The sequence below is a fragment of the Drosophila willistoni genome, chromosome 3R, assembly GCF_018902025.1.
Source record: "Drosophila willistoni isolate 14030-0811.24 chromosome 3R, UCI_dwil_1.1, whole genome shotgun sequence".
NCBI lineage: Eukaryota > Metazoa > Arthropoda > Insecta > Diptera > Drosophilidae > Drosophila > Drosophila willistoni.
In genome coordinates this window covers 26,455,555-26,482,075 of record NC_061086.1, presented here as the reverse complement: position 1 = coordinate 26,482,075, position 26,521 = coordinate 26,455,555, and the positions used below count along the sequence as shown (strand labels likewise).

General features: G+C 38.0%; 2 protein-coding genes and 1 long non-coding RNA gene across 3 annotated transcripts; 1 reads left to right on the top strand and 2 right to left on the bottom strand.

The window, feature by feature from the left end:
• Positions 1-1,116: 1,116 nt before the first annotated feature.
• LOC6647223 (putative mediator of RNA polymerase II transcription subunit 12) lies at positions 1,117-7,111 on the bottom strand. Its single transcript, XM_023178891.1, has 4 exons — positions 7,049-7,111; positions 2,423-3,526; positions 1,320-2,367; positions 1,117-1,178 (listed from the first exon to the last, which is right to left on the bottom strand). The coding sequence occupies exons 1-4, from the start codon at positions 7,109-7,111 to the stop codon at positions 1,117-1,119; spliced, it is 2,277 nt and encodes a 758-aa protein (XP_023034659.1).
• A 1,358-nt stretch (positions 7,112-8,469) lies between these two features.
• Positions 8,470-9,112, top strand: LOC111519215. The gene is made up of 3 exons (XR_002724287.2): positions 8,470-8,548; positions 8,628-8,722; positions 8,807-9,112. It is a non-coding gene; the product is annotated as an uncharacterized LOC111519215 (long non-coding RNA).
• A 10,493-nt stretch (positions 9,113-19,605) lies between these two features.
• Positions 19,606-26,242, bottom strand: LOC6647224. Its single transcript, XM_002069727.4, has 2 exons — positions 25,727-26,242; positions 19,606-25,665 (listed from the first exon to the last, which is right to left on the bottom strand). The coding sequence occupies exons 1-2, from the start codon at positions 26,145-26,147 to the stop codon at positions 19,829-19,831; spliced, it is 6,258 nt and encodes a 2,085-aa protein (XP_002069763.1). The 5' UTR covers positions 26,148-26,242; the 3' UTR covers positions 19,606-19,828.
• Between the last annotated feature and the right edge of the window lie 279 nt (positions 26,243-26,521).

Sequence of the window (26,521 nt, the reverse complement as noted above, 5' to 3'; positions counted from 1 at the left end):
GTCGTTTGTAATGGAAAAGTTGATTTATATATCTATTCTATAGTAATAAATACTATAAAATGTGTACTAAACCATTTTCGTTAGCTATCCAAGACTATATCTTTAAATTGAATGAAATTTTGTACATGAAATATGCTAAATTTTCCATCAGGCCGAAATTAATGTAAAATTAAATTATGCTTCTCGATCCACTCACTTTTCTGCCACAATCATTCGCTCGCCGTGTTCGCTTGTTCCTTTGTTTTTATATTTTCTTAAATGATTAAACTTTAGACTTTAAACTTTAGATATTAAAAGGAATAAATAATTGGATATTTATTAATTTCCAGTGTGTAAAGTAATTAGCAAGGTAGGTGACTTGTTTTGCTCCGTAATATTATTTTGTTTAAACATTTAAAGACTGATTATAATTTTTGGAAAATACAATCCCCTCATTTTCCTCTTGTGGCAAAGTCTGATTCCTCTATCCTCTTTTTCACAAATAAAATAGGGAGTTTTTTAAACAAAGAAAGTGTTTGGCTTTCATTTAAAATTTGATGTTGTTGATTATTTATTCTGTTTCTCAACAATTAATAATTTTCTATGTAAATTGCTAATAATAATATGGAAATTTACGTTACCTCTTAACCTTGTTTAACTTACCTTAGCCATAATTAGGCAACATCTGTCGATATTAGAATTGAAAATCGCTTCAAAGTGTACTTGACGATATATTTTATTCACATAAAAAATAAATAATTATTACATTTCAACATTTTCCGCTGTCTCTGTGTGTTATTTTTCACATTACTTGTTGATGTTCCTTTGTATTTTATAATTGTTGTTGTTAAATTGCTTATTCGTTAAATCTTATGTTTTAAAATGCGTATTTACAAAGATGTTTTGTAAGATAGAAAAATAAACTTAATTACGTTAAAAGTGCGGAACGTATGTGAGGGGGACGAGTGGGAACAGGAACAGGAACGGAAATGTAAACTTCAAAAAAATCCAGCTCAAGGGAGATATACAATTGAAATATTCGAGGATTGCTTGTGATGGTGTTGGTGGTGTGCAATGTGCGGTAGAGTAGGGAGGAGAATTGGTGATGGCTTCGGTTTGTGTTGGTGCTGGTGGTGCTCAAAAGGACCCATTGAAGTGCAGTTTTTGTGGAGAGAATTGTGGGATGCCATGGTTGAGAGCTAAAACTTTACTAATTACTTTCAATTCTTCAAAGTTTCTTAAATTACTAAATTGACTAAGCTGATTGATGTCACTGGGACTATTATGATTATTATTATTATGGTGTTTAAATTTATAATGTGGATTACCTGAGTTGATGCTGGGTGTGATGTCATTTGCCCCATTCGGTTGCTGCAGCTGCAATTGTTGCTGTTGCTGTTGCAAATATTGCTGGGCATTCTGTTGCAAACGGCTACTCAACTGTGGCGTCAAATGTTGGCGATAGAAATTTTGATTCTCTAGATTTGAACTGCTGCTTGCTGGTTGCTGGCTAACAATTGTTGTGGCAAATGAATTGCTAGGTTGGATTTCCACATTTGAATTAAGACCAAAGTTGCCAGTGCCCGTTTCCTGACGAAAGTGGCGTGCCCTCTGTTGTTGTTGTTGCTGTTGTTGATAGAGTGCATTTGTTACATAGCTGGGCAATAGCAATTGTTGCTGCTGCTGCTGCTGCTGCGGTTGAAATTGCTGATAGTTATGCTGGGGCAGAGCTTGTAATAGTGACGCCTCACCAGGTGCAAAGTTAAACTGATTTGAGGGTTGTATATGCACATTATTGTTGTTGTTGTTATTGTTGTTGGCATTTTCATTGGCTTTTTGTAAATTTTGTTGCAAATTTTGGAAAATTTGTTGCACTGCATTCGTTGGTGTTGGCAATTTCTGATAGTTATTGTTGTTGTTGTTGCTGCTGCTGCCCTGTAGGGCAAATTTATGACCCGCAACGGCATCGCGCAACGGCAATTGCTGCTGTTCAATCGGATATGTGGGATAGATAATGGTTTTGGTATGTGTGCTAGGTATAAATTCCACCGAAGGTCTTATGGAGTAACCCGGCGAGGGCGGTTGCAGTGCAGTCTGTATGGCCTCCAACGAACCATGTTGCTGCTGCTGCTGTTGCTGTTGCTGCTGTTGCTGTTGCTGCTGTGCCTGAGGCGACGGCAATTGTTGCTGCTGTTGCGCAATGGGGGCGGCGGCGGCCTGAAAACGACTCTGTGTCTGCTCCTCGAGCAATTTCAACTGCCGCAAGATCAAAGCCTGTTGCTGCTGGGCCTGGAGTTTTAATTGATAGATCTGCTGCTCCAGGGCACGATGCCGTTCAATCAAATAGTTGTTGACACTGGGCGGTGCATCCAAGTTGGTCAGTGGTTCCTGTTTAAGAAGCATAAAAATAGAAATAATCTAGAGATTTATATGAGATTTTTACCTTGATATAATTGCTGGTGGTGCTGCTGCTGCTGGCCAAAAGAGCGGGAGTCGTCGAGAAACTATTAGATGTGCTCGTGGTGATTTGAGTTGTGCTCGATGTGGCTGGATTTTGAGTGGGCAGCGGAGTTGCCGGCGGTTCCGATTCCAATACACTCAATTTGGTAATGGTGGGTCCAATATGATGATAGGCCAAAGGCCGAGATTGACCTCCATTGGGCAAGTTGAGTGGACGGAATTTCTGGGCTGTGCCACGTTCATCCAAATCTACGGTGAAGGCAGTGACCAATGGAGCTTCTTGTATGCGTATGTCCTGTTTGTCCACCAGTTCAATGTTCTCACCATCTTCATTGTGGGTGGGACGTGGAGTGGTGGTTGTCGTTGTTGTTGTAGTTGTTGGGCGACGACGTGTGGTACGTGGTCTGGGTGTTGTTGTTGTTGTCGTAGATGTTGTTGTTGTCGTTGTAGTGGTTTTTGCATTACTGCTACGTATCTCGAATTTAATCTCTTGACTGCCATCATGAGAGATCTCATTGCTGCTCAACGAGCCAGAACCAGAACCACTCTTACCCGAGGCACTATCGACACTACGTGTTAGTTGCTTATTCTCTGGCCCCGTTTCCTCCTCCAGTGGCAATATGGGAGAACTTTGCTTGCGCAAAGTTGTCTTCTTCCACACCTTGGAGCGATCAATGAACGAGGACAGCAATTGCTCCTGGGCATTACGTTCATCGAAGGTTGCCGTATAGAATTGCACAGTGGGCACCACGGGCTCTGTCTCAGCTTCGTTTGTGCTCTCCTCGAGGATTTCTTCCTTCTCTCGCGGCGAAATGGTTGCCTGGGTGGTAGATGCTATGTGTGGGCTTTCCGTGCTCTTTGTCTTGGCTGACTCTGCCGCCTCCTCTTGCTCCAGCTTATCGATGGCCCGCAAGAGAGCTTGACGCACCGAAAAATCCAACTTTTGTATGGCTTCTCTTGGTATAATCTCATTGCTCTCGGTGCTGGCATTTTCGGTTTCCTCCTCGGCGGCAACCAATTGAAGCATTAATGCCGCCAACAAAAGCACACCCAGCAGCAACCAGGGCAAACTGTTGAAATGTTGTCTCTGCGGGTCATAAGTACAAACAAAAACAAAAATTGTAGAGGAAATATTCAACATTATGCCTAATGATTGAAGATTATGACTTGTGTGATAGCTTAATAAGTTGCACAGTGGTTCACTTTTCTTAGTTTCTAGCGAATATCCATAAGATATGCACCTATTCATTGAAAAATAAAACAAGTCACTGTGCCCCCCTCATAAAGACCTTCATTTCACGGGTTATTAATGAACCAATCTTCAGTTGAAGCTCCATTTAGCTCCAATTTGAAGCTCGATTACTTGAGGCAACCTTGGGATCTGTAAGCTTGAAAGGACTAGATCCTATTTTTCTGAATAGCAAAGAGTTCATTAAATAAATGATATTGTGATTAAAAACAAAAGCAACGTGTTGCATATTGTGCAATATTTTGTATTTTTTTTAGTTGAGCAACTCGAGTTACTGGTATGACCTCCTCCTTACCACTGATTCAATGGTTAGTTCAAGTGAAGCTAACATTTAATCTCAGCATGTTAATCTTTGCGGTATTTGCACAAGGCAGTAAATCATAACACATTATGCTACGAATTCCAGGGGATGGGGGAGACTGCCCAGTCATTGGGTAATGGTGCATCTCCATTGAAGTCTCAGTCTTCCTAGAGTTTATTTCTTGTTTTTTTTTTTTGCACAATTTTCCCCCCAATTTCAACAGCTTGACGATTGATTTCTGCAAATTGCCTGCAAACGCTTTGTTGTTGCTGAAAGTTTAGGCTAATTGCTGTGGAGGCAAAAACCTATCTGACCACCTGTCGTTTGGTTTGGTTTTGTTTTCGTTTTGGTTTCGGTTTGGTTTGGGTGAGGGTGCGGGTGCCCCAGGATTTGTCAGTCACGTTGTTGCCACTTGGCACTTTGCATTTTTCCATTTTGCTTGCAAAATTTTCTTTAAATCAGCAACAGATGAAAATTAAGTGAGTGAGAAGGAGAGAGGCAGTTAAATATATAAGTATACAAAACATTCCTATGTAGATTTGAATTCGTTTTGGTTTATATAAGACATTTCTCTTGTTAATCAAATTAAGCTAGACATGTTGGCTAATTTACTTTACTTGTGTGTGTGTAAGTGTGTGTGAAAGATCGACAGGTAATCAGGCTTCTCATTGATTTCAGCACCTACGACTTTCTAAAACAAAAAAAAAAACACAAAAATCATCGATCAATTCAAGAAAAAAACATGACTTGATCATTTGTGATGCTAAACAATCATTTTTCCATCAACTTCAAACTGAATTGCCCTCAAATGGATAAAATTTAGCCAAGGTTAAAGTTCAAGTTCTGCAAAAGGGCAACTACCTAAGGATGGTTGCAATTGCATAGATCACCCACAATTGCAGTTTGACTGCAGGAAAACAACATTTGATGGGAAATTATTTTGTTGTACAACTAGTTTTCTTGCAGTTATTTCGTTTTCTGTTTTTTTGGCCAAATAAAAAGCCACAAAATCAATAGCGCTGTCTGCTTTGGCTGCTCATTTGCGTCAATTTCACTATGGAAATCATCGTTGGCATTAAGCTGGCCACAGACAGACATGCAGATACAGTTGGTGGTTAGACAGTTCGTCAAGTCTTGCGGTATTGGCGCTAATCAAGTTGCCGGTTCCCTTTTGCAGCAAAAAAAAAAAACGGAGAGACAGAGGGCGAGATTTCGGTATACAAGTCTCGCCTTTGAAAAAAAAAGAAGTAATCATCATAAATTGTAATGGTCAATCGCCATGGCTAAAGTAAAGCCAACAAGAAATAGGTAAGTAATATTGCATGTAAGCATTTTCATTTTATTTACTACACGAAAACATGAATTTCGCCTGCCAACTGTAAGCGGAAGTGTTGAATCCCACAACTACAAAAAAGATATAAACATATAAAGGCTACTTTAATTGTTCATCATACTTAAGATACTTAAGACCAATTATGCAAATGTCTGCTTATATGTTAAAATTAAACTGTCATTAAAAGATATATGGAGATATATATATTTAGATATATATCTCTAATGATCGACAAGTAATGCTAAAGCTTAGTTCGAGATTTTGAAGTGGAATGTTTAACATAGCTTAATAAAGATAAATCTCTCTCTATATCCTTACTTTAAACTTGGTAGACCAAGGAAATTTCAACATCCTATTTCTTCTTTTTCAGATTTTATTTCTTACAATTTATTTATATATGAAAAGTATAAAGTCTTTTAAGCTCTGCTTGACTAGGAGTATATTCCTAACTTTTCAGAAAAAATTAAATTATTAATTATATTTTGCCTTTGTAATCTATTAAAAACAATAACTTGTCTAGCTCTTACCTAAACCTAATAAAATTAACAATAAGTAATGACTTTTTGTATACCTTCGATATCTATTAAATTTCCTAGGCCTTAATGATCTGTTATTTTACCTAATATATGCCAGAGATAGTTTCAATTGCTAACAAAATTGCCAATTTTTCTACTCATATCATTTTGGCCTTGCTCTAATCTAGTAAGTCTAGTTTAAATTGATATACTAAAGTAAATTGATATACTAAAGTTTTGTCTCGCTTCTGAATGCATTTATATTAATTATATTAACTATGATCCCAAGTAATAGTTTATCTTCCCAACACTTTTTTGTCTTTTTATCATCTGTTTATATATTTCAATAAAAAAATTAACAATTTTTCCATGTCGGTTATTGCTCTTTCATAAATTTATGGAATATAAAATTATTCGCGTGCTAAACTTACATTTAACGAGCATCTAAAATGCCAAAAGGCAGGCACACACACACATATACACACACACACACGAAGAGCTCAATAAAATTTCTTTAATTACCCATTCAATAAATTTTTTTTTGACTAGCTACAGAGTTCCGCACGGAGAGAAGAGCTCAATGGCTTTTAAGCCACAAATATGCGCCTAGGCAAAGTGTAAAAATGATTCAACAATAAAAAAAAGCAACTTTAGTAAATTAGCAATAAATCAAATCATCAAATCTCCAGCAGTCTATATTGTGTTTATTTTTCAATTCATTTGTGTGTGGGTTGAAATTTTTTCTGAAGGAAACTTGTGCGAGTGAAAAGCAAATGCAAATTATATAAGAGACTGGCCAAAAACAAAACAAAAAAACTAAATAAAAACTTCACTTTCGATATGTAAGACTGGGTAACCCAGATCTGTGAGGTACAAAAAAAAACACTAAAATGGGTACATCATATACATCACATCACATCCATATCCCATAAGGCGAATATGCGAGTAATTTAAGCTGTCAGCTGCCGCCTGTGGCTACATACAGACATACATTGTGGGTGATTAATTTCACGCCTGTTGCACATGCCCCGCCACTCGGACACATTCACATTTTGCAGATGCATTTCTGCATTTTTCCATTTCTGCATTTCTGCATTTTCGAGGATTGGATTGAGGATTGCTTAAGCTTGGTAGCATAATCCACGCACTATTAAGCAGCTGTGGCCACGTCATGTGTGCCATATGATAACCAGAGGAAACCTGCTGCCAACATGGCTCGAAAGTTGCTGCTGTTGTCCATCTGGATGGCAGATAACGTAATCCATTGGATACATTGTAACCATTGGAACGGTGTGCTAATTGCTTTTTATGTTTTATGTGGGCCAACATGTTTCTGTATTAATTATATGTACATATATTTTCTATGCCAGTAATAATCATAAATTCCAATCGAAAAAAATTCAAATAATAATCATAAAATGGCAAATAAAATTTTGTTTATGATCGGACTAGTTCACGCCCAAGAAAAAACTAACACAGATATTTAACTAGCTAACCTTTACGGGGCTAATAACTATAATTTTATTACCAAATGCAAATCATCATCATAAGATTAAGTTTGTAAGTCTATGCATATAAATGAGTGTTTAGATTGAGATCACATTTTAAGCAATTGCAAAACTGGCCAAAATGAAATAAAAAAAATTAATTAAATTATCTCAAAGCTCTCACTGCAACTTTTACTTGTCAAGGTTGCTGGCTAGTTTTTTGATATTTCACTTATGAAATAATGATTATTTAATTTTCTGCTTGATTATTTTGTCGTTTATAAAATGAAAAACAATTATTTTTCGTCTCTAGGCTTTTAATATTAGTCTCTTTCGTAAGTGTATTGAAAAGAGTCTATTTAAAAATATGTATTTATTTGTGTCAAAGTTTTATGTTTACTTTCAGAGTTAAGATTTATAAAACAAATACTAAACAAGAGCTAAGCCTGTATTAATTACAGTTGATTTTAGTGTAAATACATAAGCCTATGACAGTGGCTTGTCTAAGCTTTTAAATCGTGTGTTTAGTTTTCAGCAAACTAGTTATTTAAACTGATTTATAAATCTAATTTTCAGCTTAGAATCCAAAATAAATGTATTAAATAATTGGTAATTTTTAAACGAATCCACTTTATAGGCAGTTTTTTTAAATTATCTAATTTTTATCTAGAAGTTTTCATGATTTGCTAATTAGTAATTTCAGCTTTTATTGCACCCTAGAATAGAAAGAGAGCGAAAGCGCAAGAATAGTTCCCTCACTAAAAAGCTCTCTCGCTCACACACTGCGACGATCTGAAAGCGCACTAACACCACCTCTCACTCTCCCAGTGTAAGACTCTCTTTCTAGCATGCATTCTTTCTATCCCTACATTTCACTCCATACTCATTCTTGCGCTCCCTCCCACACAAAGCGCGCCAAACCGCACTCTCACTCTCTTGCTGTAACTCACTGACTCCCACTTACATGCACGTTCTCATATGCAAGCTTACGACAGTGAGTGCAATGAAGCGTGTGAGTGAAAGGGAGAGAGAGTGCAGTGCACTTCAGTGGGAGAATGATTCTTGCGCTTTCTCCCGCTCATTGCTAGCGCTAGGCCTATAAAAGTCGCTGCAACTGAGGGGGGTGCATTAGTTGCCGGGGCTGCGCTGCCCCGTTCGGTTCTCGACGTCCCTTGTCGCAGTGGTAAAAAAAATATATTTAATGGCTGATTAAAAAGATTCTGAGTAAGTAAATAATAATTATTATTATTTAATTTTAATTATTGTAATCATTATTATGTTTTCTTTATCTTTTCCCTTCCAGATCTACTAGAGCGCATATATTTGGAGAACGATTTCCCTGAATGTATAAAAGAAGCCGCAACTTTGAAGAACTGCATTCAGATGTCGTTATCACTGGTTAGAGCGAGATGGAATATGAATTCAAAGGCTGACCAAGAAGAGACTTTGCAAGTGAAAAATAATTTTTATCTTCAATTTCAGATCTGTGATTGTGGCTGTGATCTGTGACTGTGATCTGTGACTTGTGCAAACTTGTGGTTAAATATATGAATGAAGTGACAAATTTCTACTTGGATGGATAAATGTAAATGAATCGTCATTTGTAACCAGACTTAATCTAAAAGCTTGTGTTCATTGCAAAGTGCTACCGATTCGAATCGAATTATTACCATAGATTTACTTGAATAGGTGTGATCACTGGGACACTTTTAAAGGAAATACAAAGATCTGTTCATCTCAAGCTTTATTTTTATGTTTTTAATATTTCCCAATCAATTTGTTACAGTATTTTATGGCCTTTTAACTGCCTTTGTGGCTACCAAACTTTTGTTGTCCATCACACGAATTCAAAGCTCAGTCGAATAAAATCGTATGTAATTGTTGTAAGGTGTATATCGTTTGTGTGTGTGTGTGTTTGTGTGTGTTTCTCGGTTTCAGTCCAATCTTTATCTGCATACCTGTCCACCTCAATCAGTATTTATAACAAGCTATCCGCACATTTGCATAATTTCACATTGACGCGCCCTGCGTCCATCTCTCTCACTTTAAACTTGGTCCATAATCTTTGGCTATATGCCTACTTGATCAGCATTTGTTTTGACATGCTAGTTGGCCATTTGATTGGCATTGATGGGGCCTCCGTATATTGGGTATTGCCAAATATACATATATATATATGTATATATATTCATATATGTTTCGATCATTTATTCATTGCTTGTTACAATTCATTTAGTTTCCATTTTGCTGGCCATTTTTTTTTTTCGTCTCTCCTAATTTGCATATTTATGTGCATTTAATTGGGTTTTAGTTTCGATGGCCAAACAATAGTTTGGAACAGAGGTCAAGTTTATCATCGATGAATCGGCGTTGATAACAGATGCTGAGGTTCAAATGTTGTGAGATTTTCATAAATGTCTGGTTTTTGGTTTGTGTGTTTGTTTGTTGGATTGGATTTTACATTAATATTGGCAACAAGTTTCGCCCAACTCTCGCCGGAAAGAAAAAAAGAAGAAACATTAACAGTTGAGTGAAAATCCTAATCTTCACCTGTCTTGGCTGTCTCTCTCTCTATTATATTTGCTACTACCCCCAGCCAATGGCTAACGCAATTTTCCATCTTCAGCCGCATGCCTTTTATTTATCCACACAGCATTTCATAATAAAAATAATACAAAATTACCAATGTGCGCATATTACAATAAATTTTCAACTGAGTGAAAGAGGAAAAGAGATGGCGAGCGAGTGAAAAAACAAGTCACACACACACACATAGATAATTTTTCCAGCTAGCAATAATTTTGTGTTTTTTTTTGCGGGCGCCTTGGCGTAATGGCCTGCCCATTGTTTGCATCTATTTGGATAGAGGGATTGAGGGTAAAGAGGGAAGGGAGAAGCGGTGGCCAAGGGGGAGGGGGGGAGGTGGTTGGCTGGCAAATCTTTACTTTTTTGTTTTGCTCTTTACATCTAATGGCCGCGCGTTGAGAGTTAAAAATGCAATGTCAATGGCATCATCGGCGCCTCCGCCGCGAGTGCCGCGCCGTGTACTTGGCAATTTCGGTTTCACTTTTATCGACGTCGGAGCATCTCTCTGAGTTTGGGCACGGAGACGGTGACGAAGATGAAGATGATCGAGACGATTGTCTCTGTTTGTCTGGCCATTTCAATGTGGTAAATGTTTTTATACTAAGCGGTCCAAACTATCTCCATCTCGCTTTGGCTCTCTATCAGCATCTGCCTTTATCTGTTTATATATGTATGTAGTTACATATTATTATGTAAAAATCGTTTACATTGTGTGCATTGTCGTGTGCCAGTTACCATTTTCCTCTCATATTCGGACTGCTGTTGACCTTTAATCGTAATAGCGTAAACAAAAAAGTCTTAACAAAAACAAAAGACTTAGGCAACGAACTTCACCATCCCCCTTCCCGACCATGCTTTAACTTATTGCATAGTTTGAAATGATGCATTGCATTGCTGTCAAATATTTAGCAACAAGTGCGATTCATGTCTCACATCCCGATGGATAAATGCGACTACCTTGTTGACATGCCTCTGCTCATGTGCTTTTCACGGCGAAAAGGTGTCTTTGTGTCTTTTCTTCCCTTTTTTTATGCATATATGATAAATGTTATTTTGACAGTTGCACAATTTCGTGCAAACTCCTTTGCTCTAAGATACAGATCTTTAGACACGTCTCTCACTCTGATATGGTGTGCGGTCTCCTCTTTTGAATTCATGAATGAAAATATTCATGAGTGATTGTGTTTTTTTTTTGTTTTTTGAACTTTTACTTTCATTCAATTGCATACAATAAAGAGCAAATCAAATAGTACTTTGATATCGGATGAGTGATATCTGATCAGTGATCTGCGAAATTTGTAATAAATCATTTACATACTGATCTTTAAATTTTAGACAATTGGATCTTTTCAATTAAAAGAAATTTCCTTAGATTTTTGTAATTGGCATGAAATGCCACCTAAATATATTATAAAGTGGCAATTTGGTATATAAGTTTCATGGTGGAATTTGTGAATTCACTTTAACAACAATTAACGAATTCAACGAACAAATCATTGGAGAATTAAACTCCAACTTTTGAAGGGTATAATAGATAACTTTAGGGTAGAGGTCGCTTATCATTATTCCAATTTCATATTTTACTTATAAGTTTAAAGAGTGGCAAACTTTCGAGAAGACAAACGAAAGTAACTGAAAATTCTGAAAAACTTTGACACAAGTTTGAAATAGAAAATGAAAATATTATTCAAATGTTTATGGGAATATAATTTGATTTATTTCCCGCGAGAGTGTTTCAACAAAAATTCATTTTAGGATATGTCAACTTTGATCTTTTTGATCTTTTTTTGTTTATTTTTACTTCCTCTTACACCTCCCTTGACACTTTGTCTGAGGCTTTGCATGATTTATGACCCAAGTTGCTAATTTTGGGCTGGTGAAATCTTGCGAACGGCAAGGAAGCTATGTTTTATTTATATTCGCAAAACCGAAAGAAAAAAACATAATCAATTTTAAGCATTGTCAAACTGCAATTATGCAACGGTGAAAAGTGAAATTTTATTGCATGTTAACAACAACAACAACAACAATTACTACTACAACGGCGAGCATCTTGCGTTTTTTGGGATGTCGTCTTCAATGATGACTGGACACTCTTCCAGTCTGTGGCCAACTCTCAACTTTGGCTGGTATTGCGAACAGGTCGACTGGCCATAAATTGTATATTGCATAATATGAAATCGGATATGCCCAGGGTGTGTTACAGTCTAATCATAAATATATATATATATGCGGGCTGTCTTAGTATGTAAGCTTTTTGGTGTAGAATCAATTTAAACGACCTTGCATGTGTTTAAACACTTTGACAACCTTCGCCTAGGCATATGAGCTAATTTAGTTAAACGATCAAAAACTCAATTTCCATCTCCTGTTGGCTAACTGCAGGGGGGGAGACTTAACGATCTTAATCTTGTTTGTGTCTATCATAAAATAACTTCATCTGCAGTTAGCAAATCGCTTCTGTGTGATCTGTAAATCAAATGAGTCTACTGCGACTAATTAAATTGTTTTATTGGCTTTTAGTCATTGGTTTATGGCGTTCGGCTATGAAATGGAATCATTAAATGGCATTAAAAACCCATTACACAAATGACTCGCTCAAAATGACTATCAATAATTTTGATATTGCCAAAAAGAAAAAACCATGAGAGAAATGAAAAAACAGAAATTCAAATATATTCCCCCGATGGATAAGCTTCGATTTTTCAATTCGTCACTATGTCGGATGCGAAAATAAAAAAAACTCCCACACTCATAACATTCAAAGTGCCAAAGTTGGGCGTGTTTCCAATTTTTTTCTTCTTTTTCGTTTGGTTAATTAATATAATTTAATTAGTAAATTTTGCTGGTGAAAGTTTTTCAATACATCTTCTTTTTTTTACTTACCATTATGGCCATTATAATCCAAAATGAATTGTAGAGTTATATCCAAAAGTTGACCAATCTCTTCTCTATTTTCCTCGTTTCTTATCTGCGCACTCTAAGATAGAGGCAAATAATTCACACGCAATCAAATTGTAATATATCAAAATCAAAACAATCTCAAAAAAACCAAACTCTAATTAGTTTTTAACGTATTTGGTTATTCATTCATTTGATTTGTCTATTAGCTTTTGGTCTTGTTGCACTTTTCGTTATTTTCAAATTAGCTAAAATCGATTCACACCAACAACAACGACAACAATTGTAACTGATTTGCGCGATTTTGGGTCTTTAATTCGTTTCTTGGGTCGGGGGGGGGCCTATTTGCGGTTCGCCAGCGCCAGCAAAAAGGTAAAACAACAACTAAACCATCTGAACGCTTGCTACAGACTGAAGGCCTGGCAAGCTTCAATGCGGCCTCCTTGCCAAAGAAATGACCGACAAGCTGAAGATGATGCTGCTGCTGCTGCTCGTTCATGGTGGCTGGTTTGGCAACATGTTGCTGGCCTCAAATGTTGCCAACAACATGTTTTTGTACGTTTATTGCTGTCGGGCTAATGAATGAAAGCTGCTGCTGGCCCTTTTATCGATATGCCGCTTGAACTTGGCTATAAAACCTGGCCGCCAGTCAATTGCAAATTTACACGCTTTTGGTGTCCATTATGTTTTATATATATATCTTTATTATGATGCAATCTTTAAAATCAAATGATTATTCTACAATACTTAATACGTGGTGGCTTCATTAGGGTTTTTATGCGAGGTTTTATGCGTGCGTTCATTTTGACAACTTTTTTTCTTCTTTTTTTTTTTTTTTTGACAGACAGACTTTCCATTTCGTTTTGGATTTTGGGCACAGTTTTATGATTATATGTTACCCAACATTCGCATTCACATCCAGCATCTGTGTGTGGCACATCTTCAGTTGGCAACTTGGCAACTGGTTTTTTGTTGCTATAGCTCTTTTTGTTTTTGTTTTGGCCAAATCCTTGCCCGTAGCCGTGTCTGCTCATTACCCGTCCACAACGCCAACGGGGCTTGGCATTCGCACACAGATCAAAGTTGGAGCTTTGGCTCGTGGCTGCAGTTACCTCTCCTCTCCTCTCCATGTTAGACTTCCGCGTGGCCGTCTGGGCCACTTCATGGTAGAAAATTTCTCTCAAATTAGCACCATTTGTGTATGTAAATTAACTCATTGCCATACGCATTTTCCATAATCAATACATACGTTAATTTCCGGATTTCCGTTTGATCATCTTCAGTTTGAAAACTTTTCAATTGCTTATTTCATTTTCGCTTTTCACCATGGCTAAATATTTGCTAGATACCAAAAACGGGAAATACCAACTATTGGCCACTCTTCTACTCGACTCACACACACACACACACACACTGATAGAGATGATGATTTGATGGTTCCATCAAACTACTGGCAACTGGCACTTGAAAGCATTGTTTTGGCCATGAAGATGACCATCGTTCAACGACTTGTTGTAACGAAACTACAATGCAAAGTTGACTTGAGGTGAAAGATCTATTTACATCAACATTTATTTTCTTGAATGCCACATTTTGTATACTCTTGCGGAAATCGAGCATATTGACTAGAATAATCTCACACTTACTTGAACTTTCCTTTGTTTTTGATAGATTAGTTTGAGTTTACTCAATTGATGTTTAAGAAATTATTAATTTTTAGACCCTTATGGAAAGAATGCCTTTAGGGAATAGTATATTTTAACAAAAGAAAACTATTTTTCGGTGGTTCAATCTTTCATTAAGAACCATCAAAGAAAAATATTCTATCGTAAATTGCGTCTGTTGGCTTTGCAATTACATTTTTTGAAAAAATCTTTAATCAAAGGTCTATATTTTCCACAACTTCCCATACAAAACTCAAAGAAGGATTGTGAAATCTGATTGAGATTGCATAACTAAGCTTTTCAATATTCAAGACGTATGCAAAATGAGCTTTAATAAAGAATGAAACCCTTTTTATGGAGGATGAGATTGGGAAAGACGTCTTTGTTGAAAAGCCTATATCAATAGTTATCTTTTGAGCTGGAGTGACAGAGATTGATGGAGTGACAGGGCACATCCTTTGCTCAACAAATTTGGGGGAAACCTTTGATAATAATTCATTATCCAAATAGTTAATAGTTTGCATGGCAAACACCTTAAAATGCAAGTAGATTTTGTGTGAGTTTTTCTTGTTATTGGATACCTGTTGGCATCGGTGGCATCTAGTGAAACTATTTGCCGATTGCATGACAAGTTTGCACATGGCTGGAGGAGGAGAAGGAAGAGGGGGAAAAGGAGGAGGCACATCTTTTAGTCGCCTAATATTTGGCAAATGCTTTTTTTTTTGTTTTGTTAAAGCGCAACCTGCACACACATACACACTGAACATTGAAGTCAAACTCCCTCCTCCTTCTTTTCCTCCAAAAAAGAAAAACCTGCTTTCTTCGTCGTGACTTTTGATATTTGAACGCCTCATCGCCTTGTTCGCCATTTGAACCCGTTTGCACCCTTTTCCGTTTGGCATCATCGACATGCGTTTCTCTCCCCCTCAACGTTTTTCAAATGAACAATTTTCAATTTGACTTTTGGGGCTAAGAAAAACAACGACACGATATATCCATATATATACACTCCTACATGGTTGTTGTTGTTGTTGAGGTGGGTGCTGCTGTTGCCATTTTGTACGTTGAACAAATTTTGATTGTGTCTTGGAAACAAAAAAGAGACCAGAAGAACCAGCAGGTCATTTGCCTAACTCCAACTGGAGGCTAAACGTGATCAGCTGGCGGCGGCTACCGTTCACCTGGCCGAGGACGAAAAAAATGAAATTGTATATGCATTATTTTGGATATGATTCAAATAGAGTGCAACATATGTGATATGAACAAATTTTTGTGGTTGCAATAAAAACAGAGATTATTTTATGGACAATAACATTCATTTGGACTATAATTTTATTCAATTAAATGGCCAAATGGATGGAATATCTAAATTTTACAGTTTCCTTATTGTAATTTTGTATAATGACAACTTTAAAAACTATTTTCTACTTATTGGAGCACTTTTTGAATATCTTCTACATTTGATGGGAAATATTTAGAAGATAACAGTTTAAAAACCAAAAGGGAAAATTGTATTATAGTTGTGGGAAGAAAAATGTATTTCTGATCCAAAAAAATTCTCTTCAAAATTCTCTTCATATGAGGAAATCCAAGGAAGAAGAGAAAAGCGTGCAGTATAAATTAAAAATTTACCCCAAAATTGTTTACTTACAATTTTTTTTTTAACTTCAGAAAATATTTATTTCTTTAAAAATGTTTATAGATTTAACTGAACCTACAAAATCTACTATTACCTGTAAACGAAATCTGTCTTCTAATTCAACTTTAACCAATTTATTGCTTTATAGTTTCAATAATTGTAGTAATCAAAGTAATAGCTTAAAATGTGAATACATTTGGCCTATGCAAATAATATATACAAATTATTTACGTAGAAGAGATGACAAAATTTCAAGGCAAAGTGTTTACAATGATTTGATTTTGTTGCCAATTAAAGGTGAAGTTAATGGGCGTTTTAACCTTTTGCATTTGACCCGCAGACATCGTGTTTGCAACTGTTGACCTTGACAAAGCGTTTCATGTTGGGTTAGCCACGCCCTATTTTCTGTTAAACCGAAACTAGCTACCTTCCCTTTTTGCATTTACATATTGAAGCATAATAAAGTCATCAATTGGATGATAGAAAAGCCAAATGAGCAGCTAAATTTGAAACTCTCCAATTATGACATATACTTGACAGTCTCCCCGGACGTTTGACCAATCAACCATCTATCCCAAAGAGACGGACAGACAGACCGTCACGAAATCACTCACTTTTGGGCATTTATGATTAGTAGTAGCAAAAAAAAAAACAAAAATTTAATCACAAAAAGCAACAAGACATCTGCGCATCTTCCGCGGATTGGGATCAGAAAAGTAAATACGACAGATAATCAAAAAATAAATATAAAACACACAGGCAATGGAAAACAATCGAGAAATTTGTTTAAAAATAAATAAACAAATGTATATCGTATATATGTAAGTATGTATTTCTTTATCGGTGTTTGTGTGAAACAATGCAAAGGCCTTTCGGCGACCATAAAATAAACATGTCAATGAGCCGCCACAGTCGTCAATAATTTAAAATGCAAATAGTAGATGGTCCATCCAGCCTTCCCCCCTGGCTAATCCCTCCCCTTTCAAACACTGGGTAGTCGTTTAAGGTGTGAAATATGAACGCATCAGACGCAATATTTGCCAACGCATTTCGTATGTGTGTGTGTGTGTGGAATCGATCTACCAATTTGTATTTCCAGGCGTTTGTTTGTATCGCTTCAAGAGGTCGTTGGGCCATGAATGTCGGTTCGGTTCGTTCGGTTCCGGATTAAAAGACAAAATGGTTTTTTAAGTAAGCTAAATCAATCATTTGACAGGCAGTAAATTGTGGGTAAACCTATAAAAACACACAGTTACATATATATTGATGGCCACACCCACGAAGCCCTTTCTTGACTCTTGATGATCGCATTGTTTGGCTTTGGTTCAGTTCAGCTACTGAGATCGATTGGACATTATGTGGTATGAACTTTTGAACTTTCTTTATGTTGTCCATCTGTGTCTCTAATCATTTTTCAATTTGCTGTCTTTTTTCTAGACTTTTTTTGTCTATTGTGTAGAAACTATTGAAATAATTAATAAAAGTGTCGCTTTTCTTTTTCATAGCTTTCTTTATACTCTAGCTAAATGAATAATATATATTATATATATATTAATTTTGACCCATAATTATTAAAATGCAGTTAAGCTACGCTTTGAGTGACCCGAAATCAATTAATAAATGAGCCAAATCTATAATCTTTTTTCAAAACTGTAATTGAAATTTAGAAATTTAAAACTTTTTATTAAGTTAAAAAATTTTGAAAAAAACTTTTAGTTTTATATACTTTTTCATGACTTTTATAAGATTAAATATTTGGCGTTGGAATTAAGATCAAACGGCATAAAGTGGGCTAAGTTAAGACCCAGTAAAGATGAGCAAAGTGATGAAAAATTCTTTCCTCTGTACTACATAAGAAATTTTCTTGATTTTATTCCCAATTAATTTTTTTAGACTCACAATTTTCATACTTTAATGTTAAATGGTTTAAAGCTTATAATCGCTTGAGATTAATGGGCATAAAAACAAAAGTGATTAAGGGCATACAAACCCAAGTAGGGTCCATAGTAAGCCCAGCCCTTTTTCTATTAGTGATAAATTGAAAGTCTTTGATTGATAAGTATGACAGAATGTACATATGTATATGTATGGAGAGTGAATAGCATTGTGTGAAAAGGTCAAAATAGCATTGGGTAAATATCTTTTTGCTTGGATGGCAGATTAACAATTTTTCATATCGTATTTCAGATTTTCCTTTATTTTTTATTGGACTAAGCAAAAAAGATAATTATGTCTTTAATGAGCGAAATTTGATATTTTTGATCGTTTATTTGGTTATTTTAGCCAAAATTTTGACTCATAAATAGCAAAAACTTTGCTTGTGTCAATCAATTATGTCGAAGTGGAGAGATAGAGAGAGATTTCGTTGTTTATATAAGCGATATGGATTAAATTTCAATATGAACTACTAAAATCATAAATCTTGTCAATATATTTCTGTCAAGTTGCATCAACTTTGCGCACATTGCTTTACATATAAAACAAAATGATTTTTGGTTGAAGTATGGCAAAGACTCAATGATACCCTGTACTATGCAATTATTTTGGACACTTTTTCATTCTTTAATTCCTGTCTCTTCATGTGTTGATAGCTGAAATATGTATTAATCTTAAATTATTGAGTAGTTAATTCAATCAATCAGTAGTTAAGTTTTCAGAATTCATGATTTCCCAAATGCTGATTATAATCCCAAAAAGATTTCTTATTTCTTCTGAGACACATCACAAGTTAAAGATTCCACAAATTTCTGGATGTTCATGCAACCTTTCGCTGAAGACAAAAAATAACAGGGTAAGTTAAACAAAATAACTTTGAATATTTCCCTCTTTTTTTATATTAATATTCTGCGTTTGGCTTTAGGTGATTAACATTTCGTTGAACCAAGAGACTTGGTCTAGGTCTTGGTCTTCGTCTTGGTGCATATGTAGTAGGTGGTGCCTGGATTTACGCCCACGTGTGCTGACTGCGTGTGAAAACGAATTGGCCAAAATATGTAACTTTAAGCCAAAAACAAATGATATGATCTTTTGTTATGCTGATGCCTTGGTAATTTGTCATAAGTTGCGGGCCAGACTAATGAAGGTTGACGATGCTCACATGTTGGCAAAGCTGATGGCTTGTATGACAGTTTACTTTCAACACATCTATCAACGATAGATGGTTCCTATTTGCTTACTTAGATTATACATAGATGGTGTCATTATGTCGCCCCCATCCTCAAACAAAGATCTTAATTAATTTCTAGTTTGTCATGTCATATGCAATAGAGTTTAGTAATTTTATCGTTCATAGAATTCACATCTTCTCAATAGGCATTGGTATGGCTAATGCTTTCTACATTTATGACGTCTAACTTTCAAATTTAATCGAGTATTAATTAAATTACTATAAGGCACAGGAAACGAGAACAATTTGGATAACTCTTGAAGCTTACATAAACTCATTTTGTTGGCTATCAATCAAGCAAGTTTGAATAGCATAAGAAAGGGTATTAAAACTTTTAAATTACTTTTACTTTTAATGCATTTCCATAGAATGATATAACAATTGGTTTCCTAACAAATTTTTAATTTAATACAAAATGATTTTAGCTGTGTTATGGAGATTACATTAAATAAGAAAACATTAGCTGGATAATTGATGTACAATCTATATTCAAACAACTTTATACTTAAACGATAAACAAATTTCCAATATTTATTCTAAAATGAAGACTATGCCACGCCAGTCGTCGTCGAAGTCGAGCTCTCTGGAGGGGGAGAAGTGGTTGAGGTAATATTCTTCTTGTTGGCTACCCACCAATCACTTATGTATTCACGTAGACTTGAGAGGGCGAGCACAGCATGGACTTCCAATTGTTGATCGTTGGCCAACCATTTGCAGTATTCGGAACGGGAACAGGCTGCAGAGCCGCCAAATGAGCGAACATAGCGGACTTCACTTAGTTGATCTGGCCAGTGACGGGAAAGACATTCCAAAAGTTGATCCAATTGATCACCAGACATTGCCCCATGTTGGCCACAAATCGTGGCCGTTTTCCAGAGTACATTCAGAAGACGAGCCAATGCAGGAACTGATATCCGTGGCGAGAGCATCGGCAGCAACTGGAGGATCAGTCTATGCAATCGCAATTGGAAATGGGCATAGTCGGGTAACTCCGATTTACTAGCAGCCAGGGCGTACCATAAGTTGTTGATAATGCTTATGATTCCCTCGATAATGTCGAATTGATGGAACTCTGTGTCTCGGATGACGCCCTGCAGCCAAGGGAGAATTCCCGCATGCTCCAACATGATTTTCACAGCGCCAGGAATTTTCACGCATGTGGAGAGCACAGAGAGAAGCAACAGATTGGTATCCAGAGTGGCCATACTACAACCGTAGAAGCCGAGCAGCACTTTAAACGTATTCGTGGACACCAGCAGGAAGAGATCGGCACTGCATTTGATGCCACAACGCAACAGTTCCACAATGAACTCACGATACTGTTGATGTTCCGGCTCGGGAGAGTAGAAGAACACATTGAAATCGGGAATAGTTTGGAAGTTGAAACTCTGTTTCAATCTCAAGTACATCATCAAACGTTTGTAGAGTAAGTGCGTCGGTTCTGTGCTCAAATTAAAGCTATGGGCGATGAAGAGGGCCGGAATAAGCGGAACCCTTGGAGTTCCGCCATGTGTTCGCCTCTGGGCCAGCCACGAGGTGCGCAGCTCTGATAAACCCGCCTGTATATTATCATAGGCTTGCGTCCACAATGGACGCTCATAGAATTTGGATAGTTCAAAGTGTGTCCGATAGCGTTGCTGGGCATTGGCTGCCGCCAATCGCATATCTTTATCCAGCGAGGACAAGCCACAAAAACTCAAAGCGAGCAAACCATTTTGGACGGGCCAACGGGCGCGAACCACAGATTCCGGAGCGAAGCAGTGGAGCATTAACGGCACCATGAATGCGGGATCATAGCAATTCTCGTAGATTGTCTCTCTTTTGGGACAGATACGTCGCAGCTCCTGCGAATACTCTTGCACACCTTGCTCCACCATTTGTTCCAGGAGGTTATCGCCAAATGCCTGGAACTTAATTAAAGGATTCTCAAATTGCAACTTCGGTAATTGTTCCCTGGCATGAAGACTCCGCCAAATGGGAAAGTTTTCAATGGTATATTCGCATGTCTGCCGCACTATTAAGGCCAGCACTTGGGCCACATTGGTTTCCTGCTGCTGTAGCTTAGCTCGTTCATCCTCATCGGTGGCTCTTAGGGCATAATGGGCTACGGCGCTTTCCCCCCAAATAAATGGTCTGTACTGCTGTAGACCCACATCGAAGCGTTCGTAGTGTTCTAGCAGAGCCAAGGCATAACGATCAGCAGCTGATAATTTCGCCTGATATGCACCCAGGATGACGGGGATGTGGGTGGAGTGTAAGGCAGCTGGAGCTTTCCTTGCCAGTGTTTCCATTATGTTTAAGATTTGGGTCTTTACCTCACTTTGGTTGCCCAGCAAATGATCAAACGAGCAGGAATGTGTGCAGATCATTTCATACAATAGAGAAGGAGTTGCCTCTGCCCCATCCTGGCCGGAACCATCTTCCAAGTTATAGTCCTCGTACAGACGATCACAAAGGAACGCGAGAAGCTTAAGCAAGAGTCCATGAAGTGGATCCGCCTGCTGCTGCTGCTGGGAATCTTCCGATAAATGAAGCGCTGTCTTTAGACAACTTTTGCAGAAATTTATCCAGTGCGATGCATTCAATAGACGACTCCAATCCAATTGCAATTCCTTGATTTGCGGCTGCTGCCACCACTCGTAGCAATTCCAGGCCATCTGCTCAATCTTGAGTGCCTCCACACTCTGTTTCTTTAGATCGAGGCTCAACATTTGAATTTGCAAGTTGATGTAGCCAACAAAAACTGTTCCACGCTGCACTTCATCCTTGCTGGAGGCCAAAGCCTGCCAGTAAATCTCACGCAACACTTTCATCTGAAACAGTTCTACAGAGTCAAGTTTCAACTGCTTCTGGCAATAATCGAGACACTCTGACTTGGGCATACATAGGGCAATCAAAGCACAACTGGCATCTGAGTGCTCTCGATATATAAGAGCAGCCTTCTGTGGCTTCTCGATACTCTTCATGAAGCCGCTCTTGTAGGTTTGATAGCAACGCTGCAACAGCGATTGAGGCAACTCGTACTTCTTGGCAAAGGCCACATCCAGCAGTGGATAAATGAGTTCCTTTTGCTCTAGATGATCGGGTAGAAGTTCGATAAATGTTTTTGCCAGTTCCGGCTGACGTTCGAGCAGTAAACTGGCCAATTTGATGGCTGATTTACTCAGTTTGCGTGTTGGATTAAAAAATGTGGAGAAGAATTCAGAATCGCATGACGATATATGATGATGATAGATCTCCAGGAATTGCAGAAAAGCAGTCTCCAGTGGTTCCAGCTGGGATTCACTTTGCGTATTTAAATCTCTATACAAGGAACAAAGTTTAATTGTCGACTGAGAGCAATCTATGGGTTCTTTTATCGTGGCCAGACGTGTCAGCAGACGCAAGAGTAAATCGTAATAATGATTTTGCCTCTGAGCCACAAAGTAATCCTTCGCTGTGGCTTTAGTCATAAGCAAGTCCAACATATCTCCGCACTCCTTGGCATTCAGTTCAAAAGCATCGACCAGGGACACACACTCCATTAACTGTTGTTGATCCAAATCCACACTGGATGTGGCCAGACCAATTTCCAGTGACTTGGTCAATTGCAGACGATAGTTGGCTGTATGGCTAGCGAATCCGGGCAGACTACGACAATGTTCTGTCAATCGTCTTAGGAAGATTATATAGTTTAAATGCGTTTCATTCGTCTCACTAAGCAACTGGGTGAGGCGCAGCTGACTCAGTCGTATGCTGTAGATGTAGTGCAATAGATTTTCGGTATGACTTTCCACATGCTGTTCCTCATCCAAATTCTGGAGTTTGCCTGGCTCCAATAGATTGCCATCCAATTGGCGTGCGATTTGTAGGAAGCGTATCAGACAATCTGCAATTAATTCAGCCTGTTGCTGGGTAAGCAATTGTTGGTTAAACAATTGAGTCAGAACAAAGAGCAGCTCCTGTACATAGATATGATTCCGTCGTGGATTGCTTAAACTAGAGTCAAATTGCAAGTTCTTGCCCTCCTCCAGTTCTAGTTTAAAGATTTTCTGCTCATCTTTGGGTTTAAAAATCAACTCGAGAACTTTTCCATCTTTGGGTTTACTGATTTCCTCCAAAAGTTGATTCAAGTCTGGCCAAATTTTGCTGACGGCCTTGGGCAGAGATTTTATCTGTCCTCCAGTTGTTAGCCAACTCTCTAGATAATTCTTGTATTTGGTTAAATGTCCATTATAAAGACGGAAAACCTGTTCCGGTTTGGTGTGGTAATGGAAGAGCAGTATAAACACCAATTCGACATAGGCATCATAGGGTTCCTCTAGCGAGACACCCTCAAGCAGAAGAGGCATCATCTTGCTTAGTGTTAAAGTCTCTACAAAGGCCTGCACTGTCTGTCCCTGTTCGATTTGGGTAAATAATTTACCAAGATTCTTTACATTACTCGCTGTCTCGGCCATATCCAATTCGGGCAATGTGATCTCGGTCCAATCCAGACTCAGAATGGTAAGCAGAATATCGGTTACATTGTCCGCAACGTGGGCATCGAAACATACCAAAGATTCCAGCCAAATGTCAATCTCATGGCGACAGGAATCGAATATTCCTGTATTACGGAACAGTCGATTTAATAGATTTCCAGCTTCTGTTTTAATGGCCACATCCTCAAGCATGTAGGCCTTGACAAACGAACGGAAGACCTTCTCGAAGAGTTTTTCTTTTGGATCCAACGAAAGGGGAAAGAGCATTAATATCGTCTTGATTGACTTTAATTCCAATTTGATTTTATCATCATCCTCATTGTTCTTCAATTTATCAAAGTTAGCCTCGTAGAGGGGACGCAGCACATCCAAATAGTCCAGAATTTGACTTGTCTTCTTAACGAATGCTTTATTCTCTTTGCACATGATCAAAATCAAATCTAGTGTGACGGACAGGTGCTCCAATACATCGACATCTTCATCCTTTTGCTTCTGAATGCTCATATAGAGCGAGTATAGGATGACGTCTATGTTGGGAAAATTGATAAGCAAATGGTTCAACAAGTCAAATTTAAATTTACGCAACGAATTGCCAGCTTTTTTTGACTGCTCTCTCAGTTCGATTGCCTGCATATAGTTGCTATATTGTTGCATCATGGAGAGGAGTAAACGATTGGTAGCCAGGCGAATGGCAAAATTATCTTCTCTCAAAAGATCTCGACCAACAATCTGGATCATAGCCTCGACAGGTAAACAAATTTGTTTAATCCAGAAGCTAAGATCGGTTAGAGTCATCTTATCCATGGCTGCACCCAGAGAGCTGGGTGGAAGGGTGGCTATAACTTCGGCCAGAAATTCACAGGCCTTGGGGATATCCTTCCGAGGTATTTTGGCTTTATTAATCAGAACCGAGAAGTTTCTCACAGAGGCTCGTCCCAAATCCGGACAGGCGGTTAGAGTTTTTAAGACCAATTCCCATTTAAGCGGATTGTTGAAAGGCTTATCAAGTGATCCCAATAGCCGGCCCTGCACCTTATTGTGCTTCTCTCTGTAATGGGTCATGGCATCGAAGGTGATGCCATATTTCCTTGATGTAAGCAGCATGAGCAATAGTTCATGAACAGCTGAAGCGACGGCCTGCCTTTCCTCGGGCTTTACCTCGACCTCTGGCACTTCTTCTTCTTTCTGCTTTTTGCAATACATCGCGTGCAAGCCCTTTGGTCCAAGCCAGTCATAGAGTCTTCGCAGATTCTTGAGGCACTCTAGATCGAAAACTAAAACCTTCTTGGTCTTTTGTATATCAGGATTTTCCAGTACATATTGCCGCAAAGCATTAACAACTACACAGACTGTGACATGATCGTCATAGACTAATCCTCTTGCCAGGACACCAATCAATTGTCCACGATCCAATATATTACGGATCAGCAAGCTATTGCCATCTACCAGAAAAGCCAAGACAAAGTGTATATAGGCTTTCCTCACGGTCTCCTCGTTCTTGTAGTCGTTCTTGGAGTGGGACAGCATCTGCTCCATTGTCTTAACATTCGATAGTATGTCATAGGAGTTTAGAACCTGGCGTCCCAGTTGCGGTTCCACACAAACTATGGCCGTAAGCAGTTTTAGGGCGTTCCTTCGGTGACTTGGACTCGTCGATTGCAACAGCTGCTCAAGGACACCACCATGAGATTTGAGGAAATAACGACAGCCATGGGCAGCCGATTCCATGTGACTCTTTTGATTGCTCAATATCTCCATTACAACACGATGCAGCGCCTCCGTTAGATAGTCCACATGCAAAATATTATTCTTGTCGATCCTTTCAAAGGCTTCGGCCAATTCCAAGGGCTTGCCACGCTTCTCAATGTACTTGGCCACCAGTTTAGGCCGTGTGGTTTGACACATGTGCAGGAAGTGACGCAATTCTATTGGAATCCAAAAATGGCTAAATTAACTAAAGGAAGTTTCGAATTTTACTGAGATTACCTGTAATGAAATTGTTTCCGCGCAATTTGGTACGGAAATTAAGCATTTTGAAATCGTTGGGAAATCTTTGGACATGAGCAGCTTTCTCCTCCGGCTCAATGCCAGAGTCGGGGCTGATTTCGGCCTCATTGTCCTCCTTGTGTCTTGATTTTTTGGAAGTAGAACCGGCCAAATCTACCTGTTGCGTTTCCTCTTCTTCTTCTTGATGCTCATCTGCTGGAGCGACGGCTTCTGTCATATCCTCATCATTTGGAGCAATTTGGGACTCTTTGGATTTCTTCTTCTTCTTTTGTTTCTGTGGTGTGTCTGATTCTTTGGCCAGTTTCTTGGGCACTGCCAATTCGCCCTCATCCTGTTGTTCCTCCGCTCCGGCAGTTGCCTCAGCATGTTTTCTTTTGCGCCGATTGGGTTGAATGGCCATTATATACTTCAACCTGTTGAATTACTGTTTTAAAATGAATAAAATATAAGAATTAAAACGAAAACAACCGCGTACACGTGCGCGGAAAGAACATCGATGAAAAATTTGGACATCGATAACTGTCCCCTGTGATAACATAGTCTAAAACGTAGGGGTCGCTGCTGAGGATCGTTGTTATCGATAGAACAGTACCAATTAATAGCGGCAATTTTAAATAGTTAGTAGTAGTTAGGCATGCCATTTTAAAACATTTTATCTTTATTTGTTGCAAAACAGTATATAAGTGTTGCTTATAAAAAATAATAAATATTGCTAAGTCCCAACATAATTCATAAAATTGAAAAGAACGAAAGTCAAAGAAGATGACTCACGGC

Excerpts from the sequence above, each read along its gene's own strand:
- LOC6647224 (XM_002069727.4), bottom strand. The coding sequence starts at position 26,147 with ATGGCCATTCAACCCAATCGGCGCAAAAGAAAACATGCTGAGGCAACT. Across the intron at positions 25,666-25,726 it reads CGGAAACAATTTCATTACAG|AATTGCGTCACTTCCTGCAC; the intron begins GTAATCTCAGTA and ends GGATTCCAATAG.
- LOC6647223 (XM_023178891.1), bottom strand. The coding sequence starts at position 7,111 with ATGTATCCAATGGATTACGTTATCTGCCATCCAGATGGACAACAGCAG. Across the intron at positions 3,527-7,048 it reads AGCAGCAACTTTCGAGCCAT|AGACAACATTTCAACAGTTT; the intron begins GTTGGCAGCAGG and ends TATGACCCGCAG. Across the intron at positions 1,179-1,319 it reads GGCAAATGACATCACACCCA|CTCTCAACCATGGCATCCCA; the intron begins GCATCAACTCAG and ends GTAAAGTTTTAG.